At 54.3% G+C, this 10548-nt stretch overlaps 1 protein-coding gene across 9 annotated transcripts; it reads left to right on the top strand.

Moving 5' to 3' along the window:
- Window positions 1-1276: 1276 nt before the first annotated feature.
- REPIN1 (replication initiator 1) lies at window positions 1277-7759 on the top strand. Of its 9 annotated transcripts, none has more exons than XM_036863995.1 (3): window positions 1277-2101; window positions 3392-3577; window positions 4983-7759. In XM_036863995.1, exons 2-3 carry the CDS (start codon window positions 3433-3435, stop codon window positions 6695-6697), a joined length of 1860 nt encoding a protein of 619 aa, XP_036719890.1. In that variant the 5' UTR covers window positions 1277-2101; window positions 3392-3432; the 3' UTR covers window positions 6698-7759. The 9 variants fall into 9 exon arrangements, with proteins under 9 accessions (XP_036719890.1, XP_036719886.1, XP_036719885.1 ...); XM_036863991.1 differs by lacking the exon at window positions 1277-2101 and adding an exon at window positions 2554-2710 and having other exon boundaries at window positions 3463-3577; window positions 4986-7759; XM_036863990.1 differs by lacking the exon at window positions 1277-2101 and adding an exon at window positions 2554-2710 and having other exon boundaries at window positions 3463-3577.
- Window positions 7760-10548: the final 2789 nt, after the last annotated feature.

Here is a 10548-nt window from a genome sequence, read left to right as displayed (position 1 = left end):
TTAAATCTCTTCAAGTGGATTTTTTAAATAATGACAAGAAACATTTTAAAATATTGACAAGAAATTCTAAAGTTCATTTGGAAGATTAATGAGTGATTTTATTTTTTATTTTTATTATTTAGGTAAGAAGTGGATTTATTTAGAGAGAAACATACTTCACAGACAGAGTGTGGGCCATCTCAGAAGGCGAGAGGCAATAAAAGAGTGATTTTAGCCAAGAAAGTTGTGGGGAAAAAAAGGAATCTGTGTATAGGGGGAGTACTTACACTGCTAGATATTAAAACTTACTTTCTTTGACAAAAATACAAACATAAAATTTAATTTGGGGAGGGATGGTGTGGCTGCTGTAAACATAATACCAAAGGCAGAAACGATAAAAGGCTTTTTACTGTATAAGGAGTGCCCCCCAAACAATGTGGAATATCGTAAAACCAATTTCCCAACTTTTTTTGAGGTATTGTTGATTTACAATATCATATTAGTTTCAAGTGTACAGCACAGTGATTCAAAATTTTTATAGATTATACTCCATTTATAGTTATTATAAAATATTGGCTATATTCTCTGTGCTGTACAATGTATCCTTGTAGCTTATTTAGTTTATACCTCTTGTAGTTTATACCTCTTAAACCCCTACTCCTATCTTGCCTTCCCTCCTTCCCTCTGCCTGCTGGTAACCACTAGTTTGTTCTCTATATCTGTGAGTCTGTTCCTTTTTTGTTATATTCACTAGTTTGTTTTATTTTTTTAGATTTGACATATAAGTGATAACATACAGTATTTGTCTTTCTCTGTTTGATTTATTTCACTAAGCATAACATCCTCCAGCTCCATTCACAATGTTGCAAATGGCAACATTTCATTCTTTTATGGCTGAGTAGTATTCCACTGTATATGTACACCACAACTTCTTTATCCATTTGTCTGTTGATGGACACTTAGGATGCTTCTGTATCTTGGCTATTGTCAATAATGCTGCTATGAACATTGGGGTGCATGTATCTTTTTGAATTAATGTTTTCATTTTCTTCGGATATATACGCAGGAGTCAATTTCCCAACTTTTTAAAATGCACAAATAGAAAAGTAGGCAAAGGGACAAAAGCAAATTCACAAAAGAGAAAATACAAACAGTTAATAAATAACTATGTGAAAAAACAAGCCAGTTAACTAGTAAAGAAACAACATTCAAAACAATGAGAAATAACAACTTTAAATTAAATTTGAAAAAATAGCCTGTGTTTTCAAGGATATGGAAAAAGGGGCATTTCTCAAAAGAAAACCAATAAATTCTCCTCGAAGATAGTTAAACATTTGAAAAATATACTTTGCCTTTGACCTATCAGTTCCCCACTTCCAGAATTTTTAAATCAAGTATATGCAATAAAAGCATATGCCGACTGACCCTCGGCAGCTCCTGTATCATGAATCTACAGTGATATAGAAAAGTAGAAAATTTATGTGCATTTATGCTGCGATTAAGAATCATGTTATAAAAGAACATCTAATAAAACGGCAGAAAATTCACAATATTGTTCAGTGAAAAAGGCAGAATACATCTTTGTAAGGCATTATCCCAATAACGTCAAACAAGCAAAGATAAGCATTAAAAAAAAAAAAAAGCCCGATAATACATACTAAGATATTAAATGTAATTGACTCCAAGAGGTAAAGTATGAGAGTTTTGTATTTCATTTCCTATTAATGCAACAGATTTTGTGTTTTAAAAATAATTGTATAATTAGAAAGTTGCCTGTGTTGAAAACCATAAAAGTACGTGAGACCGTACAAGCCTGGAAAATCCAGGAAGTGTTTCGTGCGGAAAGCCAAGGCCACCTGCTAGCCGGTGAGTCACGGACGCAAGACTCGCACCTGACTCCGCACTCGCCAACCGGCTGCGGTGCGTTTCCAAGCGAAACGCCCAGGGGACGAGGACCGCCCTGCGCCCCGGCCCCGGCCCCGGCCCCGCGCCCCGCGGCCGCGGAAGCCGGGACGCCTGAGCTCCGCTAATTTCTGGAAGCGAGGGCATTCCCGTTTCAAAGTTCACCCGATCGGGCCTTTCCTTTCTCCAGCTTTGAACAACCCTGAAGGCAGACTTTCGGGTCAGCCGCGCCTCCCGCCAGGCTCAGCCCCTGCGGTATCAGGTTCCGCGGCGCGGCCAAAGGTCGAGGTGGCTGGAGAAGAGGACGGGGCGGCGCGGGGGCGGGGGGCGCCCTCTCGAAGGCTCGGGCCAGCTAGGAGCGCTTAGGCCAGCGAAGCCGGGTCTAGCCGAGTGACCGCAGGCTGACCACGCGGTCGCCCAGGGACGTGCGTCCTCCGTAGGGACAAAGGGTCGGGAAACTGGAGCCGGGCCCATCCCGGAAAATCCGGGCTGTGGTCGCCAAGGCAACGGAGTCGGGCCGGCGGCGCCCGCCCCCGGCCCCGGCCCGGGCCGCGAGGGGGCGCTGGGGGCGGGGGAGGGATCCCGCGCGGCCGGCCCCGCTGCCCGCCCCGCCCTCCGGCCGCGACCGCCGGCCCGAGCCCGCGACTGACCCTCGGCAGCTCCTGTAGTCACGTGGCGCTGGGAACCGGCGGGGGGGCTGGGCACGGGCCTGGCAGTGGTGAACTCGAACCTGCTGCTGTCGCCGCGGCGGGGTGGGGAGCGCGGCCGCCGGCGCCGGCTTTCCGGCCTCATGGACGCGCGACGCGCCTCCGCGCTCCCCGCCAGAGAGGTTCGACCCGGGCAGGACGCGGGGTTCCACGCGGGCCCGTGGCGGGGCGGCCCTACCTGCCAGGCGCGTGACCGAGTGCGCGCTGTTTGGTGGGGGGGGTGCACACTGCTGGACCGAATGGGGGGTCGAGTCCGCGCACCTGCGCACAGGCTCCGCGAGCTGCGCTCTGCGTGGGGACCGGAAAGGGCTCCCTCGGGGAGCGCGGAGCCGTGTGTCCGCGAACGTGGACGGGGGGAACACGCGCGAATACAGAAGGGGGGTGTGGGGTCTCCACGGCCCTTTGCCACCCAGCACGCGCCAGCGGATTCTGACTGAGTCCTGGTCACACGAGCTCGCTTGCGCAGCCCCCTGGGAAACAGACCTGGAATTCCTGCTGGGAGGAGGGTGGGGGGAGGGGAGCCAGCAGGGATTCCAGAGTTCCTGCCATAGGCCGGCCTTTTCGCCATCGGCCTGGACAATTCATGCTGTGACCTTAGCAGTGGAGGAAGTGACCCCCAAACGCGGCCCTGTGCTTCCTTGGTGAAGGGAGCACGTCCATTTATTAATCCAGTATCCATTAAGGTCACTCTTCCAGGCGGGGTGTGGGGCAGGGGTGGGGGAGGGGTGGCTGGCGAGGACACAAAGATGACTGCCCTAGGGGAGCTCCCAGCCTCACGCACGTTTTCTCTCCCCTCCCCACAGGTAAGGCTGGCCTCTCTGCCCTCAGAGGTCTGAGCTCTGCCATGGGGGTAGGGGTGTCTTTATTGCTGCAGTTTTCTCTGACGTCTGGGGACTACCAGAGTGTGGGCGGAAGCAGGCGCTCCAGCCGCAGGCACATCCCCGGGAGGAGCTGGAAAGAGCCTCATCTCCAGCTCCACAGCCTCCAGGGTAGAGTGTGGCCTTCTTTGTTGGGTTCTCGAACCATTCCATGGCCCCCGTGCTCCGGCCTCCCCATCCTGGTGGAAGGAGGGCGCCCGTGGGGAAGGGGTCGCGTTCTCACATCCTGGGAGTCTTCCCTGTGCTCATTCTGACCGCTGGGAATGAGTCATGTCTGTGCTGCTGGAGAGGAGCACAGGCTCTGCGGACACCAGGAGGATGTGTCTGGAACTTGTGAGCAGGCAGTGAAGGTCCCGAGGAGTCTAACTGTCGCTCCACCCTGCACGAATCTGCGCTCCCAGGCTCTGGAAGAGCTGAATGTGGGGCAGCCCCTGACGGGGTTGGGGCCGGACCGGTGGGGGCCAGAGATTACAGTCTCTTCCTTCCTCCCCTTTTCTTGCCCCAATAATCCCTATCACCCGAGGGAGGCAGAGACAGGAGCGCCCCCGAGGGCAGCAGGCTGTGGGTGTTCCTGGGATTCAAGAGCGCTCTCCTTCCTGCAGCGGCCTAATTGTGTGGGGGGGTTGGAGGAGGGCAGGCGGGGAGAATGTGGGCACAGTCTGGGCAAGCAGTGGCCTGGCATCATGCTGGGCCGGCAGTAGCATCCGGTGCTTCCCTCCCGGTCCTGAGAAGGGCCGTTTTCACTGGCGCTCCAGGCTGCTCTCGTGAGAGACCGAGGTTAGGGAGGCCAAAGTGCCTTCCCCAAGATTGGATTAGATTAGAGCCCAGGAGAGTATCATAGGAATTAGAGGCCACAGGAATTTCTTTCTGTGAGATCTTTACAAACCCAGGTATTTTAGAGGAAAGAACACTGGCCTGGGAGTTTAGAAGACTTGTCTCCTAGTCTTGCTTCTGCTGTTGGTTTACTCTGTGCCCTCGGGCAAGTCCCATCACCCTGTTATGCCTCACCGTTGCTCCATCTATGAAACAGGGAGCTTAATATCTCGGGTCCAGCCTCACTGAGTTGCTGTGAAGCTCAGATACGGCAACAGGAAATAGTAGAAACAAGGAGAGGGCAGAAGGGAAATACTTGGAAAAGCGTAAAGCGCTGTAGGGAGAGATGACTGCGTTTTCTGGTCCGTCCTAAGGCAGGAATGTTCATACAGCCAGCACTGGAGTGTCTACTCCATGCCAGACACGGGCTGAGGGGGATTCCAAGGAGTGTCAGGGTTCTTCCTTCTGGTAGTTTCCAGGGTCAGTAAAGACTTAATTAACGACAGATATACTTGAAATGGTATCTGTAAGTCCAAGATTTAAATCATATAATACAAGGAAATAGAAGAGTAGTCTAGTAGTCTAGATTCCAGGGCTCTAGGAGTGGAGAGGGGTGAGCTCCTCTTGGGCCTGGGGTCTGCAGGGGAGGAGCTGGGGGCAGGCTGTGTGGCTCTGTAGAGTGACTGTGCCTTTCCACCCCCAGCAGAGGAAGAACCGATGCTGGAACGTCGCTGCAGGGGCCCCATGGCCATGGGCCCCGCCCAGCCCCGACTCCTTTCTGGGCCCTCCCAGGAGTCGCCCCAGACCCTGGAGAAGGAGCCCCAAGGGTTGAGGTCACAAGGCACTGCTGTGGCCCAGTCGGGCAGCCAGGCCCTCGGTCGGGCCCATCGTTGTGCCCACTGTCGAAGGCACTTCCCGGGCTGGGTGGCCCTCTGGCTTCATGCCCGGCGCTGCCAGGCCCGGCTGCCCCTGCCCTGTCCCGAGTGTGGCCGTCGCTTCCGCCACGCCCCTTTCTTGGCACTGCACTGCCAGGTCCATGCCGCCGCCACCCCAGACCTGGGCTTTGCCTGCCACCTCTGCGGGCAGAGCTTCCGAGGCTGGGTGGCCCTGGCTCTGCACCTGCTGGCCCACTCGGCGGCAAAGCGGCCCATCGCCTGTCCCGACTGCGAGAGACGCTTCTGGCGGAGAAAGCAGCTGCGGGTCCATTTGCGGCGCTGCCACCCCCCGGTGCCCGAGGCTCGGCCCTTCATATGCGGCAACTGTGGCCGCAGCTTCGCCCAGTGGGACCAGCTGGTTGCTCACAAGCGGGTTCACGTGGCCGAAGCCCTGGAGGAAGCGGCGGCCAAGGCCCTCGGGCCTCGGCCTCGGGGCCGGCCGGCGGTGACCGCGCCCCGGCCCGGGGGAGACGCCGTCGACCGCCCCTTCCAGTGTACCTGCTGCGGGAAGCGCTTCCGCCACAAGCCCAACCTGATCGCCCACCGCCGCGTGCACACAGGCGAGCGGCCCCATCAGTGCCCCGAGTGCGGGAAGCGCTTCACCAATAAGCCCTACCTGACCTCGCACCGGCGCATCCACACGGGCGAGAAGCCCTACCCGTGCACCGAGTGCGGCCGCCGCTTCCGCCACAAACCCAACCTGCTGTCGCACAGCAAGATCCACAAGCGCTCCGAAGGGTCTGCCCAGGGTGCCCCCCGCTCGGGGAGCCCCCAGCGTCCCGCCGGCCCCCCGGAGCCCTCGTCAGAGCCCGCCCCGGAGCCCCCGCTGAAGCCGGCCCCGGAGCCTTTGGAGGCCCCAGGGGAGACCCCCGGCCACCAGGCGGAGGCCCCGCCCTCTCTCTACAGCTGCGAGGACTGTGGGCGGAGCTTCCGGCTGGAGCGCTTCCTGCGGGCCCACCAGCGGCAGCACACGGGCGAGCGGCCCTTCACCTGCGCCGAGTGCGGGAAGAACTTCGGCAAGAAGACCCACCTGGTGGCCCACTCCCGGGTCCACTCAGGCGAGCGGCCCTTTGCCTGCGAGGAGTGCGGGCGCCGCTTCTCCCAGGGGAGCCACCTGGCCGCCCACCGGCGCGACCACGCGCCGGAGCGGCCCTTCGTCTGCCCGGACTGCGGGAAAGCTTTCCGCCACAAGCCCTACCTGGCCGCCCACCGGCGCATCCACACCGGCGAGAAGCCCTACGTCTGCCCTGACTGCGGCAAAGCCTTCAGCCAGAAGTCCAACCTGGTGTCGCATCGGCGCATCCACACGGGCGAGCGCCCCTACGCCTGCCCCGACTGTGACCGCAGCTTCAGTCAGAAGTCCAACCTCATCACCCACCGCAAGAGCCACATCCGGGACGGCGCCTTCTGCTGCGCCATCTGTGGCCAGACCTTTGACGACGAGGAGAAGCTCCTGGCCCATCAGAAGAAGCATGATGTCTGAGGGGGCAGGGGCGGCGGGGGCCGAGGGAGGTCGGGCCTGGACGTCGTTCACACTGTGCCCTGTGCTACTGCTTGTAGGCAGGGAGGGGAGAGGAGGGGTGAGCCTGCCCCGTTAGAGAGGGGGGTCCCCAGCCCCTGCAGTCAGGGAGTCCACTTGCAGAGCAGGGACCCCGGCCTCCAGCTGGTGTTTGCTAAGGTTCGGCCCTGACTGCCCTGCGCCCTGGAAAAGTAGCAATAGCAGCTCCACCCACCCCTTAGAGCCCTCCGGCCGGAGGGGCCGCCAGTGGACAGGAAGACCCCTCTCCTCTGGTGGTAACGCCTTAATGTCTCTGTCTCTTGCTGTGAGTTCCTTCAGCTCGTTTTCTGGAAGTACGTGTGGTTCAGTCCTTAGTGAATGAGCGCCCGGGAGGAAAAGTGGACCAGATGGATACACCTGGGAGAACCTGCCGGCCTCGGTCGGCACCTGGGCCTTTTCCAGTACTGGGAGGCGAAGCCGAGCTGCTCTCGCCTGCCTCACCGCATCCCCTCCGTCCTGCCCCTGCACAGGCACCCAGATTTGGAGAGACCCATCTACTGTTAGTTCTTGGCTCCCCTTCCTCCCAGAAGATCCAGTCCCCCGCCCTGGGCATTTCCCCATCTGCCTGACTTGCTTTACCCACCGGCCTCCCAGTGCTTAGGGCATCCCCTGGCTGTCAGCCGCCCTGCGTCAGGGCTTTTGTCTGAACACCGCAGCCTGCCTTCACTCCCTTCAGAACTCAGCATGCAGTGGGGAGGACTGCCCCATTGATGACGGAGGGCCAGCTGATGGGAAATGGGGGTGAGTTCAGCATTTCTAGCGTCTGGATGCCCAGCCTCTGCTTGAATACTTAGGTGACAGGGAGTTTCCCCCCACCCCCAGGCCCTGGTTCTATTGTAGAATAATTCTGATTGTTAGAGATTCTTCCTTATAATGAATGAAGTCTGCTTCCCTGTAATTTCTACTGTTGGGCCTTGTTCTCTGGAACTAAACACACAACCACTTACCCTCCTTTTCAAACTAGAGAATAAAGATCTGGTTTTAGAACTGGTGGCTGAGGAGTGTCCCTTTGTCCTGGGGAGCTGTGGAGTTGGAGGGAGGGGCAGCGGCTCTGCTCCGAAGGGGTTGGGCGTTGGGGTGAGTGACAGGCCGAATGGCTGGCTTGTCAAGCTTCTCTGCACCCTGCCTGTGCTTCCCCGGGGTGGGGTCAGGCACACTCAGCAAGTGGGGTTTCCTCTCTAGGGGTCAAGTCAGCCTTGCTGGAGGTCAGTTGTCAGGGAGAAAACGTCTGACTTGATTCTGTCCTACCGTGCCTCCCTGGCTGGCCTGCTACGGTTCTCGTATCTGTAGCAGACATGTACGCTTCCCTGCACTGGTTGCTTCATATGCATTTGAGTGCCTATTTTTGACAGGTATCAATAGGCCCTTTTCCTGTCTGTCTTAGTAGTTTCTGCATAGATTTCCAGCACCTAGCATAGAGCCTGGTGCAACCACAATTTGTTAATATGATGGCACCTTGCAAAGAAGTTTACCTAAATTATCTAACAACTTAGAGTTCGGCAGGTACTCTTTTTTTACAGATGAAAACATTTGCTCAAGGTCATATAACTGGTAATCACCAGAGGCAATACAAACCCGGGTGTGTTCAACCCAAAACCCATGCTCTTGACCACTGCTGCATGTTTATTGGGCGATTGCAGTGCTGCTGCTTTTGGTGAAGACAAGTATTAAATGCCTACTGTGTGCTTGATGTGATGGAAACTTGGGGTTTACAAAAATAAGACTCAGTCTTACCCCTAAGAGGCCTAAGTCTGGGAGGACTTATACCTGTACACAAATCGTGAGTGGAGAGAGATGGATGAGGGGTTGGTGGGGTTCCAAGTGTGTAGGATGGAAGCAGTCACCTTCAAACCTTTATGTTGCTTTATGGGGTTGAGGCCACTTCAGAACCTGTGTAGCTGATGGCAAATTCTCTCTCAGGGCCTGGGAGCATTGTCTCCAGAAAGCCTCACTTAAATATGTCTCTCTAAGGGAGCTCAGGGCTTCAAGGGACGGGAGCAGTGCTTTTTGCTAGGTGACCAGGAAAGTAGCTAGATATCTGGGGATGATGGGCAGGGAACAGAGGACAGGTCCTCAGGTAGCTAGGGTTAGGATGGGGGAGGGGAAGGGTGAAGGAGAGGGAATCTGATCAGGGTTCCTGACTTTTCGAAAAATCATTACTTGTAAAGGAAATGCCCGGCATTGGGTCCTCTAATGCTATGCTGTCCGCTGCTTTTGGGCAGAGATGGTGAGGAGAGGACCAAAGTTCAGGGAAAGCCATGGAAGTGGCCTTGAAGGGGCTGGTAAAGCAAGAACAGAGTGAACTTGCCCATGGTTCCTCCCCAAGTCTCTCAGGGGGCCAAGTGGGTCCCAAGTCCTTGCTCAGCAGGGCACATGCTGACAGCAGTCTTGAAGGAGGGACTGCCCCGTTGGAGGGGTCAGCCCTTTGCTGACGGGAGCTGGACTCTTTAGAAGAGTCCAGGTTTGGTTTTTGTTTTTGTTTCTCCTCCTTTTGTAATCACAAAAGTATTAAATTATCTTGTCAAAATTAAACAATGCAGACATAATTTAGATTTATTTTTTAATGTAAAAGTTCTTTATTTCCCCCACTCCCCCGACCCCATGGCTTTTCTCTTTGCATCCTGTAAAGAGTTTGAGGGTGGCCTCCCAGACATTTTTCCTGTGCATTTGCAAACGCACACGTGCGGCCTCCCCTTTTTTCGCTTAATGGAAATAGGATCCCAGGTGTGCTTCATTGTTTCCACGCTTGAAGTTACCCTTGGTCATGAAAGGTCAATCTGGAGGAAGTCTTTCACTCTGTGGAAGGAAGAAACAGGCCCAGAGAGTGGAAATGACTTTCCCACTCATAGCCAGTGGCAGATGTGGAACTACAATGTTGGAATTCCACAAGTCTTGGTTGAACTCCCACTAGGTACTCAGAAAATAAGATGAATGAGACTCTTTATTTAAAGAGTTGATGGCCTAGTGATTTCCGGCCTCTGGGCAGGGTTTTACACTTTACAAATGCTTCTGTAGAGGATAGAACCAATTAGGGTCCTGCAAAAACCCAGTTGTCCCTCAGTATCCTCTGGGGATTGTTTCCAGTAACACCCCCACACTCCCCCCCCCCGCCCCCCCGTGGATAACAAAATCTTTGGATTCTGGAGTCCCTTATATATAAAATGGCATTGTATTTGCATATAACCTACACACTCATGTCCTCTTGTATACTTTAAATCACCTCTAGATTACTTATAATAATACAGTGTAAATGCTATGTACATAGTTCCCTGTGCCTGGGAAAATTCAAATTTTGCTTTTTTGGAACTTTCTGGAGTTTTTTTTTCCCCCTGAATATTTTCAGTCTGCTGTTGATTGAAATCACAGATGTGGAACCTGCGGATACGGAAGGCCGACTATAACTAGAAAATTATTAACTCTTACAGATGAGTAAGTCAAAAGTCCAGGGACAGAAAGTACCTTTTGTAAAAACTGCACAAGAAGATTGTGGCAAAACTGATAGAATTGGGTCCCCCGTTTCTGTTATGAGGCTGAATGAACAGCAGCTGGGCCCATGGCAAACGCTTAGTAGGCAGCTGCTGACTGATTAGAATAAGATCCATCGGCTTAACAGTAAGGTTTGTAGCAAGTCTCAGAGTGAGGCCAGCTTCTCTCGATATCAACCTCCTGTCCCAAAGGCGGTTTCTAGGCAGCTCCGGAGACAATCTGCCAGTGGGAGTTGCCCTGGCTGGCCGGCCCCCTTTGAGGTAGCAGTGTGAGGAATTTTATTGACATAA

This window comes from Balaenoptera musculus, chromosome 9 (genome assembly GCF_009873245.2).
Source record: "Balaenoptera musculus isolate JJ_BM4_2016_0621 chromosome 9, mBalMus1.pri.v3, whole genome shotgun sequence".
Taxonomy (NCBI): domain Eukaryota; kingdom Metazoa; phylum Chordata; class Mammalia; order Artiodactyla; family Balaenopteridae; genus Balaenoptera; species Balaenoptera musculus.
Note: the sequence above shows the minus strand (reverse complement) of the source record. Positions and strands in the feature narration are given on the sequence as shown.

What these genes read in the sequence shown, in the direction of transcription:
- REPIN1 (XM_036863990.1), top strand. Translation starts at nt 2,672, where the DNA reads ATGGACGCGCGACGCGCCTCCGCGCTCCCCGCCAGAGAG. An exon ending in CCGCGCTCCCCGCCAGAGAG is followed by an intron (nt 2,711 to 3,462) that starts GTTCGACCCGGG and finishes TTATTGCTGCAG; the next exon opens with TTTTCTCTGACGTCTGGGGA. An exon ending in CCAGCTCCACAGCCTCCAGG is followed by an intron (nt 3,578 to 4,982) that starts GTAGAGTGTGGC and finishes TTCCACCCCCAG; the next exon opens with CAGAGGAAGAACCGATGCTG.